The 16,155-nt window shown below is 33.0% G+C and overlaps 1 protein-coding gene across 4 annotated transcripts in view; it reads right to left on the bottom strand.

Moving 5' to 3' along the window:
- The window catches only part of NBEA (neurobeachin), a 516,023-nt gene that overhangs the window by 345,735 nt on the left and 154,133 nt on the right, over nucleotides 1-16,155 (bottom strand). For all 4 annotated transcript variants that reach the window (XM_059826681.1, XM_059826675.1, XM_059826690.1 and 1 more), the window contains exons 14-21: nucleotides 9,484-9,563; nucleotides 8,638-8,700; nucleotides 8,432-8,529; nucleotides 6,408-6,500; nucleotides 3,133-3,241; nucleotides 1,036-1,117; nucleotides 702-825; nucleotides 174-366 (exon numbers count right to left, since the gene is read on the bottom strand). In XM_059826681.1, coding sequence (XP_059682664.1) covers nucleotides 174-366; nucleotides 702-825; nucleotides 1,036-1,117; nucleotides 3,133-3,241; nucleotides 6,408-6,500; nucleotides 8,432-8,529; nucleotides 8,638-8,700; nucleotides 9,484-9,563 — 842 coding nt within the window. The remainder of the gene's footprint in view (nucleotides 1-173; nucleotides 367-701; nucleotides 826-1,035; nucleotides 1,118-3,132; nucleotides 3,242-6,407; nucleotides 6,501-8,431; nucleotides 8,530-8,637; nucleotides 8,701-9,483; nucleotides 9,564-16,155) is intronic.

Here is a 16,155-nt window from a genome sequence, read left to right as displayed (position 1 = left end):
ACAAATTGTTTCATAGCAAAGGACCTACAACGATGACAAAAAATTGCCACCTTGACATGTATGGATATAGCCACCAGATGGCACTAAATCACTTTACATCTTATCTTACTATATTGCTAGTCCCTTTGGAGGAGTTACCAGTATTAAAACGACATCCACGAACCATTTCTTACCTTGGAATGAGCTATAGAAAGAGTATCCACCCACACTCTCCAGCCTCCCCATTCATATTTTATTGCATGATACAAGAGAATACGGAAAATGTTGTAAACCATCTCTGTGATCTTCTGCTCTTCAGAGTTCTTAGGGTTAATGTATCCCAGAGAAAACATCCAGTCCTGCCACACTGAACACTGAAGTAAACATCTAAAGTGAAATAATTAGGTCAAAATATATCCAAACAAAGCTTCTTTATTTTAACATTATAATGGTTAGAATAGGAGGAAAATAATATGGTACATCTCCTCTGAACATCAATCCAATAGTAGGAAGAAACTTAAAAATATTTCAGGATGAATAAAAATTTAAAGTATATTCTAAACAGAAGACCCTGTTATTAGTTGCTGAACTAAGAAAAGTTACCAAAGACCTAATCAATTTTTTTTTTTTTATATTCCATTTAATATACAGTGTAAAACTCTACAACAGATTGCTATTACCTACAAGTCAAGGATGAGAAAATACTATCTGTAGTGACATACCTTCTGTTTTCACGGCTATTACTAAAGAGTTTTATCATATCAGATAAGAACAAACGTCGAACTTCCATCAGCTCTGCACTTGGTGTGGAGTTTTTCAACAGCGTTGCCACCACCTTAAGAATCACTTTGAAAGAATAAATGAGTTATGTAACACATTTTAACAACATTTAAAAAAAATGTTGCTGACAGCAACTAATGTAAGTAGTAACTGAAACCCATATATATTTGAGATACACTAATGAATTGTTCTTGCTTCCTGAACCATACTCTTTCAAAAAAGCCCACAAGCTCTAGGCAATACATTTATCATACAAACATAATATATTGTCCTTACTTGGATTCTGAATTTTCACTGTAGAATCTGGCTCCGGATGTGGTTTATGAACAACTTGAGTGCATACTTGTTCTGTCAAAATCTGAAATAGAAAAATAAGTTCCTTTTACCATTTTTAATTAAACGCTACAGCATTTCTTTGCTAATTTTTAAATTTGTTAAGAACATTTACCATGGCCACACTGTAACTTCATATAAAACATTTTGGTAAAATATTTTTATTCTTGAAGAATGGAAACGAGTAATTCCTCTATGCAAGGATCGAGATTTTCATGAATGTACAGTGGCTGGTTAAATATATAATAATAATGGTTGTTTTAAAGATATTTCATTCATATTCCTCATAGTGTTATACATTCACAGACAAAAAGTCTTTCACAAGCACTGTACATCAAAAGTTCTTCTCATACATTCCATCCATAACCAAACCCAGTATTTCTTAAAAGTGGGTTTGATCTTCCCCCGCTAGGAAAGAGGAACAGTCACTGACAGCATTTGATAGGAATAATCCTGGCGCTTCACATAATGAGCAAGACAGATTCTTCTCCTGTTTCATGAATTGTACCTGACAAACTAATTAATCTGTATTTAGGCAACACCACAGACCTTTCACACTGGGATACCTGTCACAGGTTCTATGTACACAACTTTATTTTTAAGAACAAGCTAAAAATTCAACGATATTAACACAGGATTCTTAATAAGTATATTCAAACAAATGTGTTTCAAAATAGAATTATTTCACTAGTAATTCTTATTTATTTTAAAGCAGAACTTTAGCTCATTCATTAATCAATAATCAAACTAATGTCAGTTGTAAACACAGTATCTTTGAACGGGTCTTTACATATTGGTATTTAAAATAGAATGCAAATATGCTTTTGCTTTTTATGAGAGAACATGGGAAATATCTGCATCAGTTCCTTGGCAAATCTTTTGTACTTCTGGCACTTAACTCCTGTTTCTCCTCCTCTGGCTATTTTTTCAAATGTAAATGCCTGTGGATGCTGGACTCCATAAGGACTTTAATTTTGTCACTGAATTATGTATTTTCTGAGAATACCAATCACAGAAGATTGCAGAAATCTGAATGCAGCGACACCTAGACTGTGGGACCCAAGTGGTCAAACCACACAGTGTAAGCTTAGATACGTGCAATAAAAAAGAACTTAATGTCTGACTAAGTCATTGGCAAATAGAAGACATTTAAGTTTTTACAATCATACATTTTCTACATCACTCAGACTCAGAACCCTAAATATCAAGCACTTCTTTAGTCTTCTGTGTCTTTTCTGGAATCAATCCTCAGTATCTAGCCATTACACCTATTTGTGACTGAAAAACAAATAATAGCATAATTACAAAAATATCTTTCTAGTGCATAAGATCCTCAGAAATTGCAAAAGGTTCAATTCTAAGTCACCATTTTAAAAATAATTGAAGATTGGACATGATCTTTATGCATTTGCAGGCATGAGGACATGGGTTTTGATCAACTTGGTGTTGACAGTATTTTGCTTTAACAAAATTGCTCATCATCAAAACTGAAGTTTCTACAAGAGCCTGGTAGAACAGTTGAATGTTTCGAGCTCATATTCACCTCAAGCAGTACCTGTTACATAAAAGTGGCTGTGTTCAGTTATCATTTTTGCATACTCGTTAAAAAAGAAAAACAGCACTTTTCAAAATTTTGTAAACTTGAAAGGAATGGCACAAAAAAGAAAAAGAAACAAGGCATCTCTCTGGCTCCACCACTTTCCATTGCAATGGAGGAGTAAGAGCAATTGCAGGTCTGCAGTAAATTTTGTGTGTGTGTGTGTGTAAAGTGATGAACATCTTAAACAGCAGGATCTTTTCCATCACCCTTTGTAATGCTATAAGTGGAAATTTTCATAGAGACTATGTAAAAATTATGACATTGTTAATAAAAATATCCAAAGCATGGCAAAATACATTGTGAACCAAGAAATTCTTTCTTAAAATTTCTATCTAAAATTTTCTCAGAAGTCTTGAGAATCAGGATATTGTAAAGCACAGAGTCACAATATAATTAAGTAATAATTTTTACTTATCATCTCTATGTTTAATAATTTGTACCTCATAAAGTGTGTTATATGTTGTAACGGTCACTGTATTTGTATGCAGCATCAACCTTTCTCCAAGAAGAGTGAAAAGACTGTGAGTATGCATGATTTCAACCTTTCGCCTGGAAGAGAAAATAAAACTATTAGGAAAACGCCAAGCATGTTGAACATTTTAAGTAAATGTAGAAAAAACAGAAGCCAAATATTTTGAAGTTGTACTGAAAAGTTCTAAAACTTGTTATTCTATAAATATTATGAATTGAACATCATTTAAAATCTTTCCCAATATGAACGCAATTGCAGTAATATACAAAGGTTCTCAAAAAGCAATGCTGTATTTGGGATGGGCTTATATACAAAACAAATGACACACCATTCTCACCCTGCCTGATTTTTACAGTGGAAAAAGACAAAAGAATCCCTTTCTATCTTACTCAGGTTGAGAGAGTTCAGGATGTTCACAGGCTGGCTAAAATGTGATCACTGCAGAACATATCTTTTGTTGCTCTCTCAAGGACTAAGGACAATCCAACCTCAGATCTTCCAACATAAATACTAACACATACAGATTTATCAGTACTGCCATTCTCCTTATATAGCATTCTTTCATGCAACCAAAATAATTAAATTCTGGAATAACATACATTACAATGCAAAGGAAATAAAATCCTGAAAAGTTATGAAATTCCAAGTGATTGAAGTGAATTTTATAGTTAGGATCAAAAACTACTCAAATCTTAAAAAGCAGAGAAGAAAGCAGCTCATATCAATGAATTCCATCTGTCCCAAAACAGTACTTTCTAAAAATTTGATATAATATCATAAATAAACAGAATACTTCTCATAAATTGCATCATTAAATTTATCTACTACTGTAATTAATATGAAATAAAAATGTTATTTAAAATAATTAATAATCTGTATTAAAGCAGCAGAAAAATATGAAATAGGATAAAATACAGTAAAGTTTCTGTAAAATTTTATGCATTTGAAAGCTAAGAATCTCCCTTTTCATGATTACTGATGATAATAACATGTTTAAATTGTGCAGTTCTATTCTAGAACTTTTGAAATTAATACATTATATTATAATTTTCAAATAACCACAAAAGAGAGTGGCAACAACTTATAACACAGTGTGTATTCTTCTGTGCACAGAAGAGAGTTCATGAGTTACTTATGAGAAAAACTACAGATATTAAACCTTGTGAGCTATGATGTAGCACATGGAAGTGAAAATTCATTGGAAGGCTTAAATGTGAAGATAAAAAACAAAAGTAAATAACGGACTATGATTTCAGTGGTGGCGTAGAAAGAATCCAAGATGGCAGAGAAGGAAAAGAACAAGATTTTGCCAACTCTTAAAGTTAGACAAAGTAGTCTATCATCACAGATCACAAAGAAAAATCAATGAAATTACTCAGGCTCTCATCTAACACATTACTGGACACTTCTCCTAAGAATCAATTACCTCCAGTCTATAGCTTAATCTGCAATGAACATATATGAACTACAGCAATGGTAACTGGTTTTGTACCTACACATTTGTTATTAATATTGTATTGGTTCAGATTTCATAAATCACATAATAACATCTCTTTATGCAATTCTCCTTTAGTGTATTAAAATACAATGTCTGTTTCCTGTACTGTGAAACAGAAATGTAAGTGCTTTATAATTTTATGTAGTTTATAATTTTATAAATGCTTAGAATTTCCTGTAGTTGACTACAATTTTATAAAATCATGCGGATGCACACATACGTATGTGCACAAATAGGCACACCTCACAAATGCTAGCTGTAAGATATTAAAATGGGGATGGGCATTTTTACTTGCTGAAATTTATAAAAAATTTGAACATTTACAGATGTTCAGAGGTCTGAAAATTTAAAAAAATTTTGAAAAATACACAGAATATTCAAGTGGATTTCAATTACTTCAATTACATGAAAAATAAAGTTAGTTAATTTTGTGTACATACTTTCACTCTACAATGGAAACTACACTGATACATCCATAATTACAAGCAGATGCTAGGGACTGGGAAATGAAATTTCAGCTTCTGAAAAATCTCACTTTTCTTTTTCTGTAATGTTTCACTGACAGAGTTTTCTACTTGATTTACAGGATAAGCGATAAATATGTTAAACAAATGACTTATTTGGACACAACCAGGCTTCTGCACAAGTCAAGCCTTCATCTGGTTTATCTTACTTAATCCAACTCCTATTAATGTGAATGATTTTTAGTAAGTAATGTTCGAAAAGCCCTTGGAGATTCTTGACTGGACTATCAATTTGCTTTATTAATTCCCAGAACACTGTTTGGCTTGCTGGATCCCAAAATAAAAATCCCATTTGGGAGCATATTCTCAGCTAACTGTCTCTAAATTATACTTTATTGATCTTACTGAGAAAAGCATGTTTAGCAATACTGCACTCTGGCTGGACTCCTAGCTCCTTTCCCTTCTAAGGAGGTTTTACATTACGAAGTCTCTCGTGAAGCACATGGTTAATTTTTATACTGCACAGTCTCCCACTGGAATATTGTTGTGAGTGAACCCCAGCAGACAGTTAAGCACCACTTGTAGAAGGGGAAAAGTGAGCAGCAGCAGATTACACAGCACTGCATGCTTTTTAATTCTTTCTTAACACCAAAATATGGAAGATGAGACTAAGCACATCTATTTCATGACAACAGTTCTTTTTAAATTTCTTCCTGCCACATTTTATATGTGAATATATCTGGCACAGAGGTATATCCTTACCTAATTTTTTATGATCATTTACTTAGTCTGTTTGCTTTTCCTTCCAAAACTGTCCCATGGGAATAACATAGTCTTCTATTTCATTTTTCCCATCATTTTATAGCTATTTTTAAAGGTACTGCCCTGAAACTTTTATTGCAATGACACTGAAAATTCCAGCAACAAATTTTTGGTGACACTCATAAGTTTCCTATTATCCTTAGCTGAACATACAATATACATTTATAAAATGTATTTTTGGAAAATGTTTTTCAGTCATTTTAATACTTAAATTTCCACATATCATATATTTGGCAGACAATCACTGTATGTTTTCAAACGTCATAGTAATAAGAAGTTAACTGGAAAATTAATTTTATCCCAATATATAAAGATGCAAATTATTGATCAGAAAACCTAACCATTTTATTTTAAGTGATTTCTAAAGACTGTCAAAGAATATACAGTAATCCTGACGAAAAGACAAGAAGAATTGTAAAGTTAAATACAACACTATAACAATTTTAAAACTACACTTACTTATGACCCAAGTGTTTAAGAAAATATCCAAGGACCTTCAAAGCTTGCACCCATATACTCTCACTTTTGGAAGCCAATAATTTATAAATTACTCTAAAAAAGAAAAACAAATTCAACACGTTTTTTCAGTTTATTACTAAACATCACATATATAGATTGTATTTCACTGAACAGGGATATTTCTTAATAAAGAAAACCACAAAAATAGGAATTTACACAAAATGGAAGGATATACTGAAAGCACCAAGCACAGCGTAGGAGTTTGATTATGAATTCTTTAGGTTAGACACATGGCGTCTTTTGGTTCAGTTCAATGTTTTATAACAGGAAGTGACAACCTTCTCTCATACTTCTACCTTGGAACAATCAAATAAAAGTCTGATCATCTGTAGCTTAAGACAAGACAAGCAGATTGGAGCATATAAGGTCACATCCTGGAGCTTCCTGGAGTACCTGGATGCTACTGAAAATCTCCTTTCATTCTTAAAAACTCTATCTAATATTCTTTCTACACAGGATAGGGTACCTGCATTTAATCACAGGATGTTTATACTGACACCTCATTTGTCAAAAGTAAAATACAGCAATATGTTACACAAAATCCCATATACACCTATGAAGCCACATCCTCATTGCCTAAAAATTTGAAGTAGAAAAACAAATACACCCCATGTTTTTAAATCCTGGATAAAAAAGGCCTCAAAATGTAACTAATTTAATTTATTACTTATTTAATTAATATGATTGGTTTAAGCACAAATTCTACAGTCTTTCAAAAAGGAAACCAGTCTTGGTTTGAAGGCACCAAGAGACAGAAAAAGTTACTCTTCCCCTGGACTGTTCTTCAACAAATTTTTAAAATTATATTTTAGTTTCCCATTTGAATTAGCTGAGCTTCAGCTTTTAGCCATTCTTTTTAGTCTTTCTCCACTAAAAAGTGCTTTAGCAGACAATATCTTCCTCTTTTGAAAGGCCTTATGCCATTATCAAATGACCTCTGAGGCTTTTGTCCTCTGATAACCTAAGCAGACAAACCCCTATTTCTATGTAAGGCATTTTTTGAACACTTAAATGTTGCAATTCTGTGCATTCTCTCCTTTTTTTCAACACAGACTTTTAAACACAGAGACTACACCATCAAACAATTTTAATATTGGTACTACGAATGTTACATAAAGATTTCTTAAATCCTCTAGATCAGTCTTATCCTTCTTCAAAAAGTTGTCAGAAAAATAATTCTGTTTTAATACAGACAACTATAGGCAGAAAACAAAGTCCTAACCGTGAGTGCAATGACTCCTCCCTTCATCTAGCATTGTCATTCAAACAGTTTTAAATACAAGTAGTTGTATGAAGATCTAGTATTTTGGCAAAACGAAGCTTGAATGTATCAGGTAGTAGATGGGCTTTTTTCCTCTCTGTTTTACAAGCCCCTTGCATTTTCCAAAGTATTTTCAGAACAGCACAAAATAAAATTCTATAGTAAATATTAAATTATTAACATGAAAACTATTCATCTCTGAAAAAAATTGCATTACTAAATTGGGCATAAGTAAACAACAAAAATACTGCTTCTCTGGGAATTATCAGTTTTTAATTTTACTGTCAAATGAGCATATGAAATCCACAGATAGCTTTTCTAATCTTTTCAGAGACATGGTTTCTCTTGTTTTCCTCTTCTTCCACCCATATTACGTTAAACATCTGAAGACAGAACATTCAAAATTATTCTGAGATAGATACTTGGCTTTTTGTTGCATCTTGTAATTACATATTCTATTTGAGATTGAGAAGCAAGTACAACAGTATGTTTACCTTCAAATATCATAATGATAACCTTAAGTGGAAAATTTTTTCCTCCAAGCTACCAAAAACACTGTGGTTTTGACAAAAAATATAGCCTAAGTTAATAAAATTGTAGTTTGAAAGATCAGCAAGTGTGATATTTATGTGAAAAAGAAGGAATCTGGAGAGTGATGATACTGGAACTACTTTTAAGATATTTTCTCACTTCACTGTCTTACCGTATCCCATTTCTCTGATCAAAGGCAGGTATCATGGATGCTGGATGTTCGGACATTAGTGCCACTAGCAGCTGCAGCACATCATGAATATTTTCATCCTGTGTGACAAGCATCAATGTTATTCTACAAACTAACCTCAACAGCAGGCTTCCCATAGAGCTGGTACAACTGGTTACAGTAAAAGATAGGTAATTACAGAAATGTACCTCATGCATTGTTAATAAGTAATTTAATATGCTCTGCAGTTCATCTTCTTTCACTCCTCGATCCTAAAAAAACAAAAAAAAGGAGGGGCATTATTCACAGAAAATGCATTCTTTAAGTTTGGCTCAAGAAAAACTTGGACCAAGTCAAATAATCCTAGAATTTTTCCTATTTAAACTCAAAAGACTAAATTCTCTCTTTCAATCCCTTGCTTTTCCTTATCACATCGACAATTCAAAACAGCATGAAGTCAGCCCTCTATTCCTGCTAGAAAGGATTCTTACAGTGTGGGCCCTCAGATGCTATAAACTACTACTGCCACTCCTCCAATCCCTGATACAGAACAGAAAAAACAGGAGGAATAAGCCAGGCCAGAAAATACTGGTTTCTATCTAGTCTCAAATGGCAGATTATACCTCAAAGACTAGTGTTCAGCTGTAACAGAGACAGAGTCCTAGAGCATTTCAACCAGTGATAAAACAAAAAAAAAAGGATAAAGCAATAACTAGCTTAATAACTGACATTATCTTTTTCATTTGATCAATCAAGCAACTATCTACTTACTGTCATATAAAAATAGCTCAAATACCTAAAAGGTTCTGTAGTATCAGATACTATTTCTACAAGTACATTTAATAAAATATATATGGCATAGTTTGGTGTGGTTAATAAGAAATATTGTATGAATTTACTACCTTTATGTTGATTAGAAGTATGTGCATGAATGTTAAAATTAACCACAAACAGATACAATACCTGGCAGGTATTACATATTTACTACTATGAAAGATCCTATTACATGTATATAACAGATCTCAATGTTTTCCATCTGGAATAGACTGTTTTACCTTCAATATAAGTTGTTTCAAAAACAGAAGCATAAATGCCCTTAGTGATATGATTTCTTTCTGTGAGGGACGAGGACCATCTGAAAGAAGCAAAATATACCACTTCTAAATATAAACAATTCCTTTCATGACTGCAGCTTCTTAAGGAAATCACAGTTCCTATAACAGATTTAGTATTCTATTCATTATATAAAAGTTCATATTTGCAAATGATATCACTTACAACCTTTCAAAATCACATTTTACAACACCAATATACATAAGTGATGTTTCATTTTTTAAAAAAAAGAAATCCATATATATATATTGTTTTTTTAAACAAAGACACAGGAAGATGAAAGGTAGTAATCAGGTATACGTTCTGTGGATGTCTTCATATGAGCCAGGAGTTTCAAATCCTACTATAAGCAACTACTCTCTTTATTGACTAGAACTACTCAACTGACCCAATGTCAGTGCACAATTCAGGATAAAAATTAGTTCTATTGACTACACTGAGTTGAATTCCACTGAAAACAATGGGAGTTTAACACCTAGTACAAGCTACACTGTGGACATGTAAACTTAAAAGGGTCTGAATACAAAGTTGAATCTCACCTAAAATATGTGATAACAACTTGAAATAACTAAGCCCCTATGTTAAATACTATCTGAATGAAATCCAACCGAGAAAGGATTGATGAAATATTAGTGGTGGCCATTACTTGTAGCAGAAACTAAAGCTATTTAACAAAAGAGAAACTACCATCTGAAGAAAATATTAAATTTAAACCAGCAAAAAAAAAAAGTATAATCCATAATACTTTATACAATTGTGCTTGAGGAAGTACATTAGGAAGACAGAAGTATCTAAAAAATTGAGTAAGAAACAGAGTTAAACAATTCTATTCACTTGAACCTTGTTCTATTGTATTTTCCATTCTTCCCTATCAAAAATAGTAACAGTTGAACCGGAAATTCCTTTAAGTTCCTATTTTTCAAACAATGTGTGTCATAGACCATCTTAAATTTTGCACAGTGAAAATAAATGCAGCCTAATTTACTGTTTCATTAACCATTTCATCTTATGACGATAAACACATATCAAAGTTTAATAACACTCCGTGTCTCAGCATTATTTCCAATCAAGGTGAATACAACTTTTTAATGAAGATTTTTTATAGCCTCCAGTGCCACTCTTCGAAGTGAAGCCACTGCTGTACACACAGTAATTCAAGTTTGCAACAAGAGCAGACCTGAAGGTAAGTTATATTTGCTTGACTAGCAAAAGAGTGGTTAATCCTCTCAAGTTTTCTTCCCTGTTTAGGAGTGGAGAGAGGAGAAGTGGGTATTTTTCAGAAAGAAGTAAATAAATCTCAACCTCCCCCCACCATCATATGTAAAACCAATATGAATATTGTTGTAAAAAATCTATCATATAAGCTTTAAAGATACAGGAACAGTTTTATATCCATACATTCTAATGGCACCATGAAACATCTATTTCCCATTGTAAAAACAGAAGTTGGATTTTTTGGTACTAGCTGCAACTACATTAAATATTGCATGTGTTTTTATGGCAATGGTGTGTTTCTAGCCTACAGCTATTTTTTTACCTAATTCAAATGCAGATTCAACTCCTCTAACTGCATCACAGAAATCTGTTTCTTTGCATACCCTCTTCCCTACTACACCCTATTGGGATTCAATATTGGACAGTATCTGAAAACGAGATCTAAAAGCTGAGGCATTTTGTCTTTTCTGGAAGACTGTATTTATGGAAACAGAAAACAGAACACTAGGGCAATGGGGAGCTCTGCAAAGCATTTCTGTAGCAGAAATTTTACGAAGGGATTAAAAAGAAGATATCCCAAATTAACTGGGAACTCATTTAAAGACACCCAAGTTTCATACTTCTTATTCACATATCCATTAGTTTCTCTGGAACCCTGGAAAGGGTTCTTCAACATGCAAAAGATACCAAAGGAGTTGTTGCTTGCAGGCTATGTGCCCAGCAGGCAAAATAGTGCTTTTTCTTCAGTCCTCCAGTACTATTTATTCCTTGTATTTTGGTTGTGTCCTGAAGCTTCACTGCATTAGAATCATAAAAAAGGGGACAGTCTCTACCCAAAAGACTTTATTAGTTTGAAAAATTAAAAGAGGACTGGTAGAGAAAAATAAGAGAGGCTGGAGTAACCGACAGACAGCTACAAAGCGTGGAAGAAAGGACTGCAGCAATAGTAATGCAACAGTCATCTGATACAGATTGAATGGAATTAATTAATCTGGGAAGTTGTAAAGCTACATAAAATGGATTTGCCACGATAACTGTTATGTCATCACACTTTTTGGCTTCATTACTAGTTGAATATTTTTTAAAAAAATGCATTAAGGACCAAACAATGGTATAATTCATGCTATAATTAAAAAATATACATTATACACACATATACTGAGGTAAAGAGACACAAGTAGATCTTTTTCAATTCAAACACTGAAAAGTCATTTTCTTTACTGTCTATTAATCTTTATGCCCATTACTGGATATAGACAATTCAGTGTCACCACCAGTCAGAAACTGATAAACAGCGCTGCTAAAGACTAAGACCAAACCCAAACCAAATCAACAACAACAAAGATAATCCTTAAAAGGATCTGGTACAGAACCGTAAGTCCCTAATACAAAATAGCAACATTCTTGTTAATTGGCAAAGAGAAAGGATGCCTCCCTTATCCCACACCAGGGTGAGTCACTAAATAATTTCCTGCTTTTAGAATCTCTATGTATGTATTTATTGCAGATAGCACATGATTTGCATCAGATTTTATTTAATATACACTCATAATGAAAGTTAGCCAGCTTTATCCAGACAAAAATAAATGAAAAAAATTTGTCCAATTCATCCTTGCAGCACAGAGCAATTATAGGGGCATAAACCAGAACTAAATAAGAGGGAATCAGTAAACATATTCACAGAGTAAAGTACAATCAGTACTGGTGTAAAAAACTGATTGGGAGCTTTGAATAACAAAAATAATGATTTCTAATCATGTCTTTGGAAAGAAAACATTGTGTTCAGTTCTACAAGCCACCAAACGCAACATTCTTCATCTGGCTTTTTTATATGTAAAAAGCATGATTTTTCTACTCCTTCAATTAATAAAACACGATACAGATAGCAGAATCTGATCTCCATGCATGCATAAATAACACCACATCTTCTGGGGATCACAGAAGGACCTACTTTTTATCTTAGTGTTGCAAAACTAATGAGAACTGAGTTCCACTCTAATGCAGCCCTTGAAATAACTCTGTGCAACGTTGTGTATACACAAAAGAAAAACTATAGTTACTTTCTCCTTATAATAATTTTCATAATTCCCACTTTTCTAGCTCATGTTCAAAAATATTGGACATGAAAAATGTTCTTGAGTTAACTCAGGCGTTAACAACCATGCGTTCTCTAGCAGGAGGCAAGATACTGCTCATAAACTTCCATTCAGACTAAGAGTCGTGAAGCACCAGTAGAGAAAAAGAAATGCTTGGCCAACAGCTCAAGAATGAACTACACTACTTAGTAGTCTGGAACTTAAATGCACATTTCCCTCCCTATGTATTTCACAGGGATGCTCTGCAACAGAGTCCAAAATTACAATTTAGCACAATACGTTTCTGAGAGCTGTTAACACTGAGTATCATAAGTTATTTTTTCTTAGGGGGAAAACGCCACAATATTTAGTTTATTTTTGTGTTATTGCCTTCATTTTATGCTTTCTCATTACTGCACCACCGTTGGCCCATCAGTATTTTCAGAGAATGTCATGCAGTTGGTACGTAATTCCAATGAAGATGGAATATCTCAGTGGGCTCTCATAGGTTCTCTCTTAAATTTACAGAAATTGTACATCAAATTAATTTAGCAACATGGAGAATTTTTTTAAAGTGCATAATTGTTTTATTTTTCTTTAAAAAGATTAATAAAGAAATTGAACTATCCAGCAGTTAGTAGACATCCAAAGGTGAAAATAAACAAGTGTGTTTTTCTCTGTTGCTTTGATATTAAAAATATGTTTGTTTTACCTCTTCTGAAAGACACTCACAGCTTGGCTTTTCTTTAAATATCAATCTAGTATATATTTTGAAAAGGTGAAACATCAAAGAAGAACAAAGACTAGTAACATAAGATGTCTCTGGCAGCTTGAAGTATTATCATTGAAATGCACCATCTACCATAGCAACATAAAGAGTTAAATCTCTCCCCACTTATCCTCTTATTCCTTCCCAAAATCCACAAAAGGAAATAACTATAGAAAGAAGTAGTATAATTTAAAATAATTTTTACTCAACTCCCGGCTTCACTGTGTCTTTAGATGCTGCAACTGTTGGGCAACCCTATGTTCTTATCCTTCTACATCTTATTCTGCATGATTTAACAAAATGTTAAAGGCATGCACATGGCAAATCAAGAGAATAGCTATAACCATAGTTCAAGCGTAAAATGTAAAATATAATAAAGTTTAGAGATTCTTTCTTGTGGAAATTGGTTTAAGTTTTTCTGCTCTTCCTTACATGAGAATTATTTCACAAGTTTACTTTTCATATGGTCTTAATAAAACACAAGTCACTTTTGTCCTGCCACCTATTTATAACTGGTAATTTAATTAAAAAAAAACAACCACAAACACAACACAAAAAAGAAAGTAAAACTCAATTTTAAATGGAAAACTTGCCTCCACTGTGTAGATCTATATCTAAAATGTAAAACCTACTAAGAATAATTATCAAGCAAGCTGATAAGTATACGTTTTGAAAAAGTGTTTCTAAGACTTCAGAAAGAAACAAAACAATACAAATTTAGTACACTGAATCCAAGGAGAAATACCAGTTTGAAACAGGAAAGCAATAATGAAAGAGAAGATACAAAACCAAATTTGAAATAAATATTTGAGCCTTTTAAATAATTCTAAACATTTACACCTCCTATTTTGTAAGCTGAATACCAGGAGAAGCAAGGGGGAAACTTTCATTTTTTAAGAAAACAGCATTAGCCAAATGGAAAGCTTCAATATTGAGCCACTTTGGCTTTAAACAAGGTATACTGAACTGTCAGTACCAAAAACTCACCCACTTTGTGCTTTATTGAGACAGGGGAAGGCAATAAAACCTTGAAGCAGAGTAACTGTCTGCAAGTAATAGTAAATCAAACTACTAATATTAAAAAGCGTTTCAGTATCTCTGCATAAAAAATGATATGCCTAGAAGACAAGAAAGCATCACACTACTAAAATGTCTGCATGAATAAGCTTATTTTCTAATATGACAGCAAATTATTTGAAGGCACTATAACACATACAGTCAAATTTCAGATATTGGCAAGATTTCCATTAAAGTCTTGTTCAGATCTGAAAAGTCTGATGTCAAGTTAGCTTAGAGTTTCAGTTGCCTCTGATAAGGGAGTATCATATGCCATTTTCTCGCTCTACGACATTTTACTGTTTCTTACAGTACAATTACTGCTCACTGACAATGCGTCCTGTTCTTCCATTTTGAAATATTAAATGCTACTTAAAATGCAGCAACTCTAATATTCACATAATTGTATTTTTACAGTGGAAGTTTCTTACTTTTACAAACTTCTTTTTACACATTATTCTACATTTTAACAAATGATAAACTTGCCCACTACATGTGCCAGTAGTGGCTGTATGCAGGTTAATAAAAATCAAAACAACCCCAAAATCCTGTAACAGTTAACTTTTTTGAAATATTAGGATTGGTTAAGTTATGAGTTGCTGAAAACAGAGGTGGAAAGAAAAAAGCATTAAGCGTATTAACTACAGCTACTCAGAGTACTCTAAGACTATAAGTCTGAATCAGCCAGACCTGCATATCACATTGGCAGATTGCACTTAATGTTAAAAGAAAGAGCATCTGGTGAAGAAAAGCAATGTAATATCCAGGTGATTAAACATTTTGAAAAGGTTTCAGGAATTTTATCAATTGAAAGTAATGTGAATTTGATAAAAAACTAATATGAAATAAAATTTAGCAACCCATCACCTCAGCAATTATTATATTTCCATAGTCATTTGCTTGCAAATCACCACAGTTATTACAGCTGTATTAGTCAGAAGCAGAGACTACCTGTGAAATAATAGCAAAAAAAGTCCTAGTGCTGATTTGCATGGAGAAAATTCCATAGCTATACTAGATTTGCACATCCGTTGCCATGTCACTGATCTTCCTCCCTGATAAGCTGCCATTCTTCAGCTCGATATAAGGAAAGCCATTTTTACAGACAGGGAAGAAAATACTACAAAATACTTTCTTATAGTTGTATCAATTACATGGGACTTTCTGTAGTCTAAGCAATAGAGAGGAAGAGGATTAGGAACAAGGAAGAGAGTTGAGACTAACCTTTAAAAAAGTCAAGTTTATCTAGAAATCTAACTGAAGAAAAAAAGGAGAAAATTTAGATATAGTGGATAATAATTAATATGTATTTTGAAAATGTGTGTGGCCTCACAGTTTATCAAATGCCTTCCCAACTACTGTATGAAGGCCTTCGTAATTGTGGGTTTTGTTGTCATGCTGCTACACCAAACCACCTCTCAGGGACCTACCTTGTTGCTTTCCTGAGAAAACCAGAATATTGTCTGGAATTGACACAAATGAGAAGAGAATGTACTATA

The sequence above is a fragment of the Gavia stellata genome, chromosome 1 (assembly GCF_030936135.1).
Source record: "Gavia stellata isolate bGavSte3 chromosome 1, bGavSte3.hap2, whole genome shotgun sequence".
NCBI lineage: Eukaryota > Metazoa > Chordata > Aves > Gaviiformes > Gaviidae > Gavia > Gavia stellata.
The sequence above is the reverse complement of the archived record's forward strand: the minus strand, read 5'-3'. Positions and strand labels throughout refer to the sequence as shown.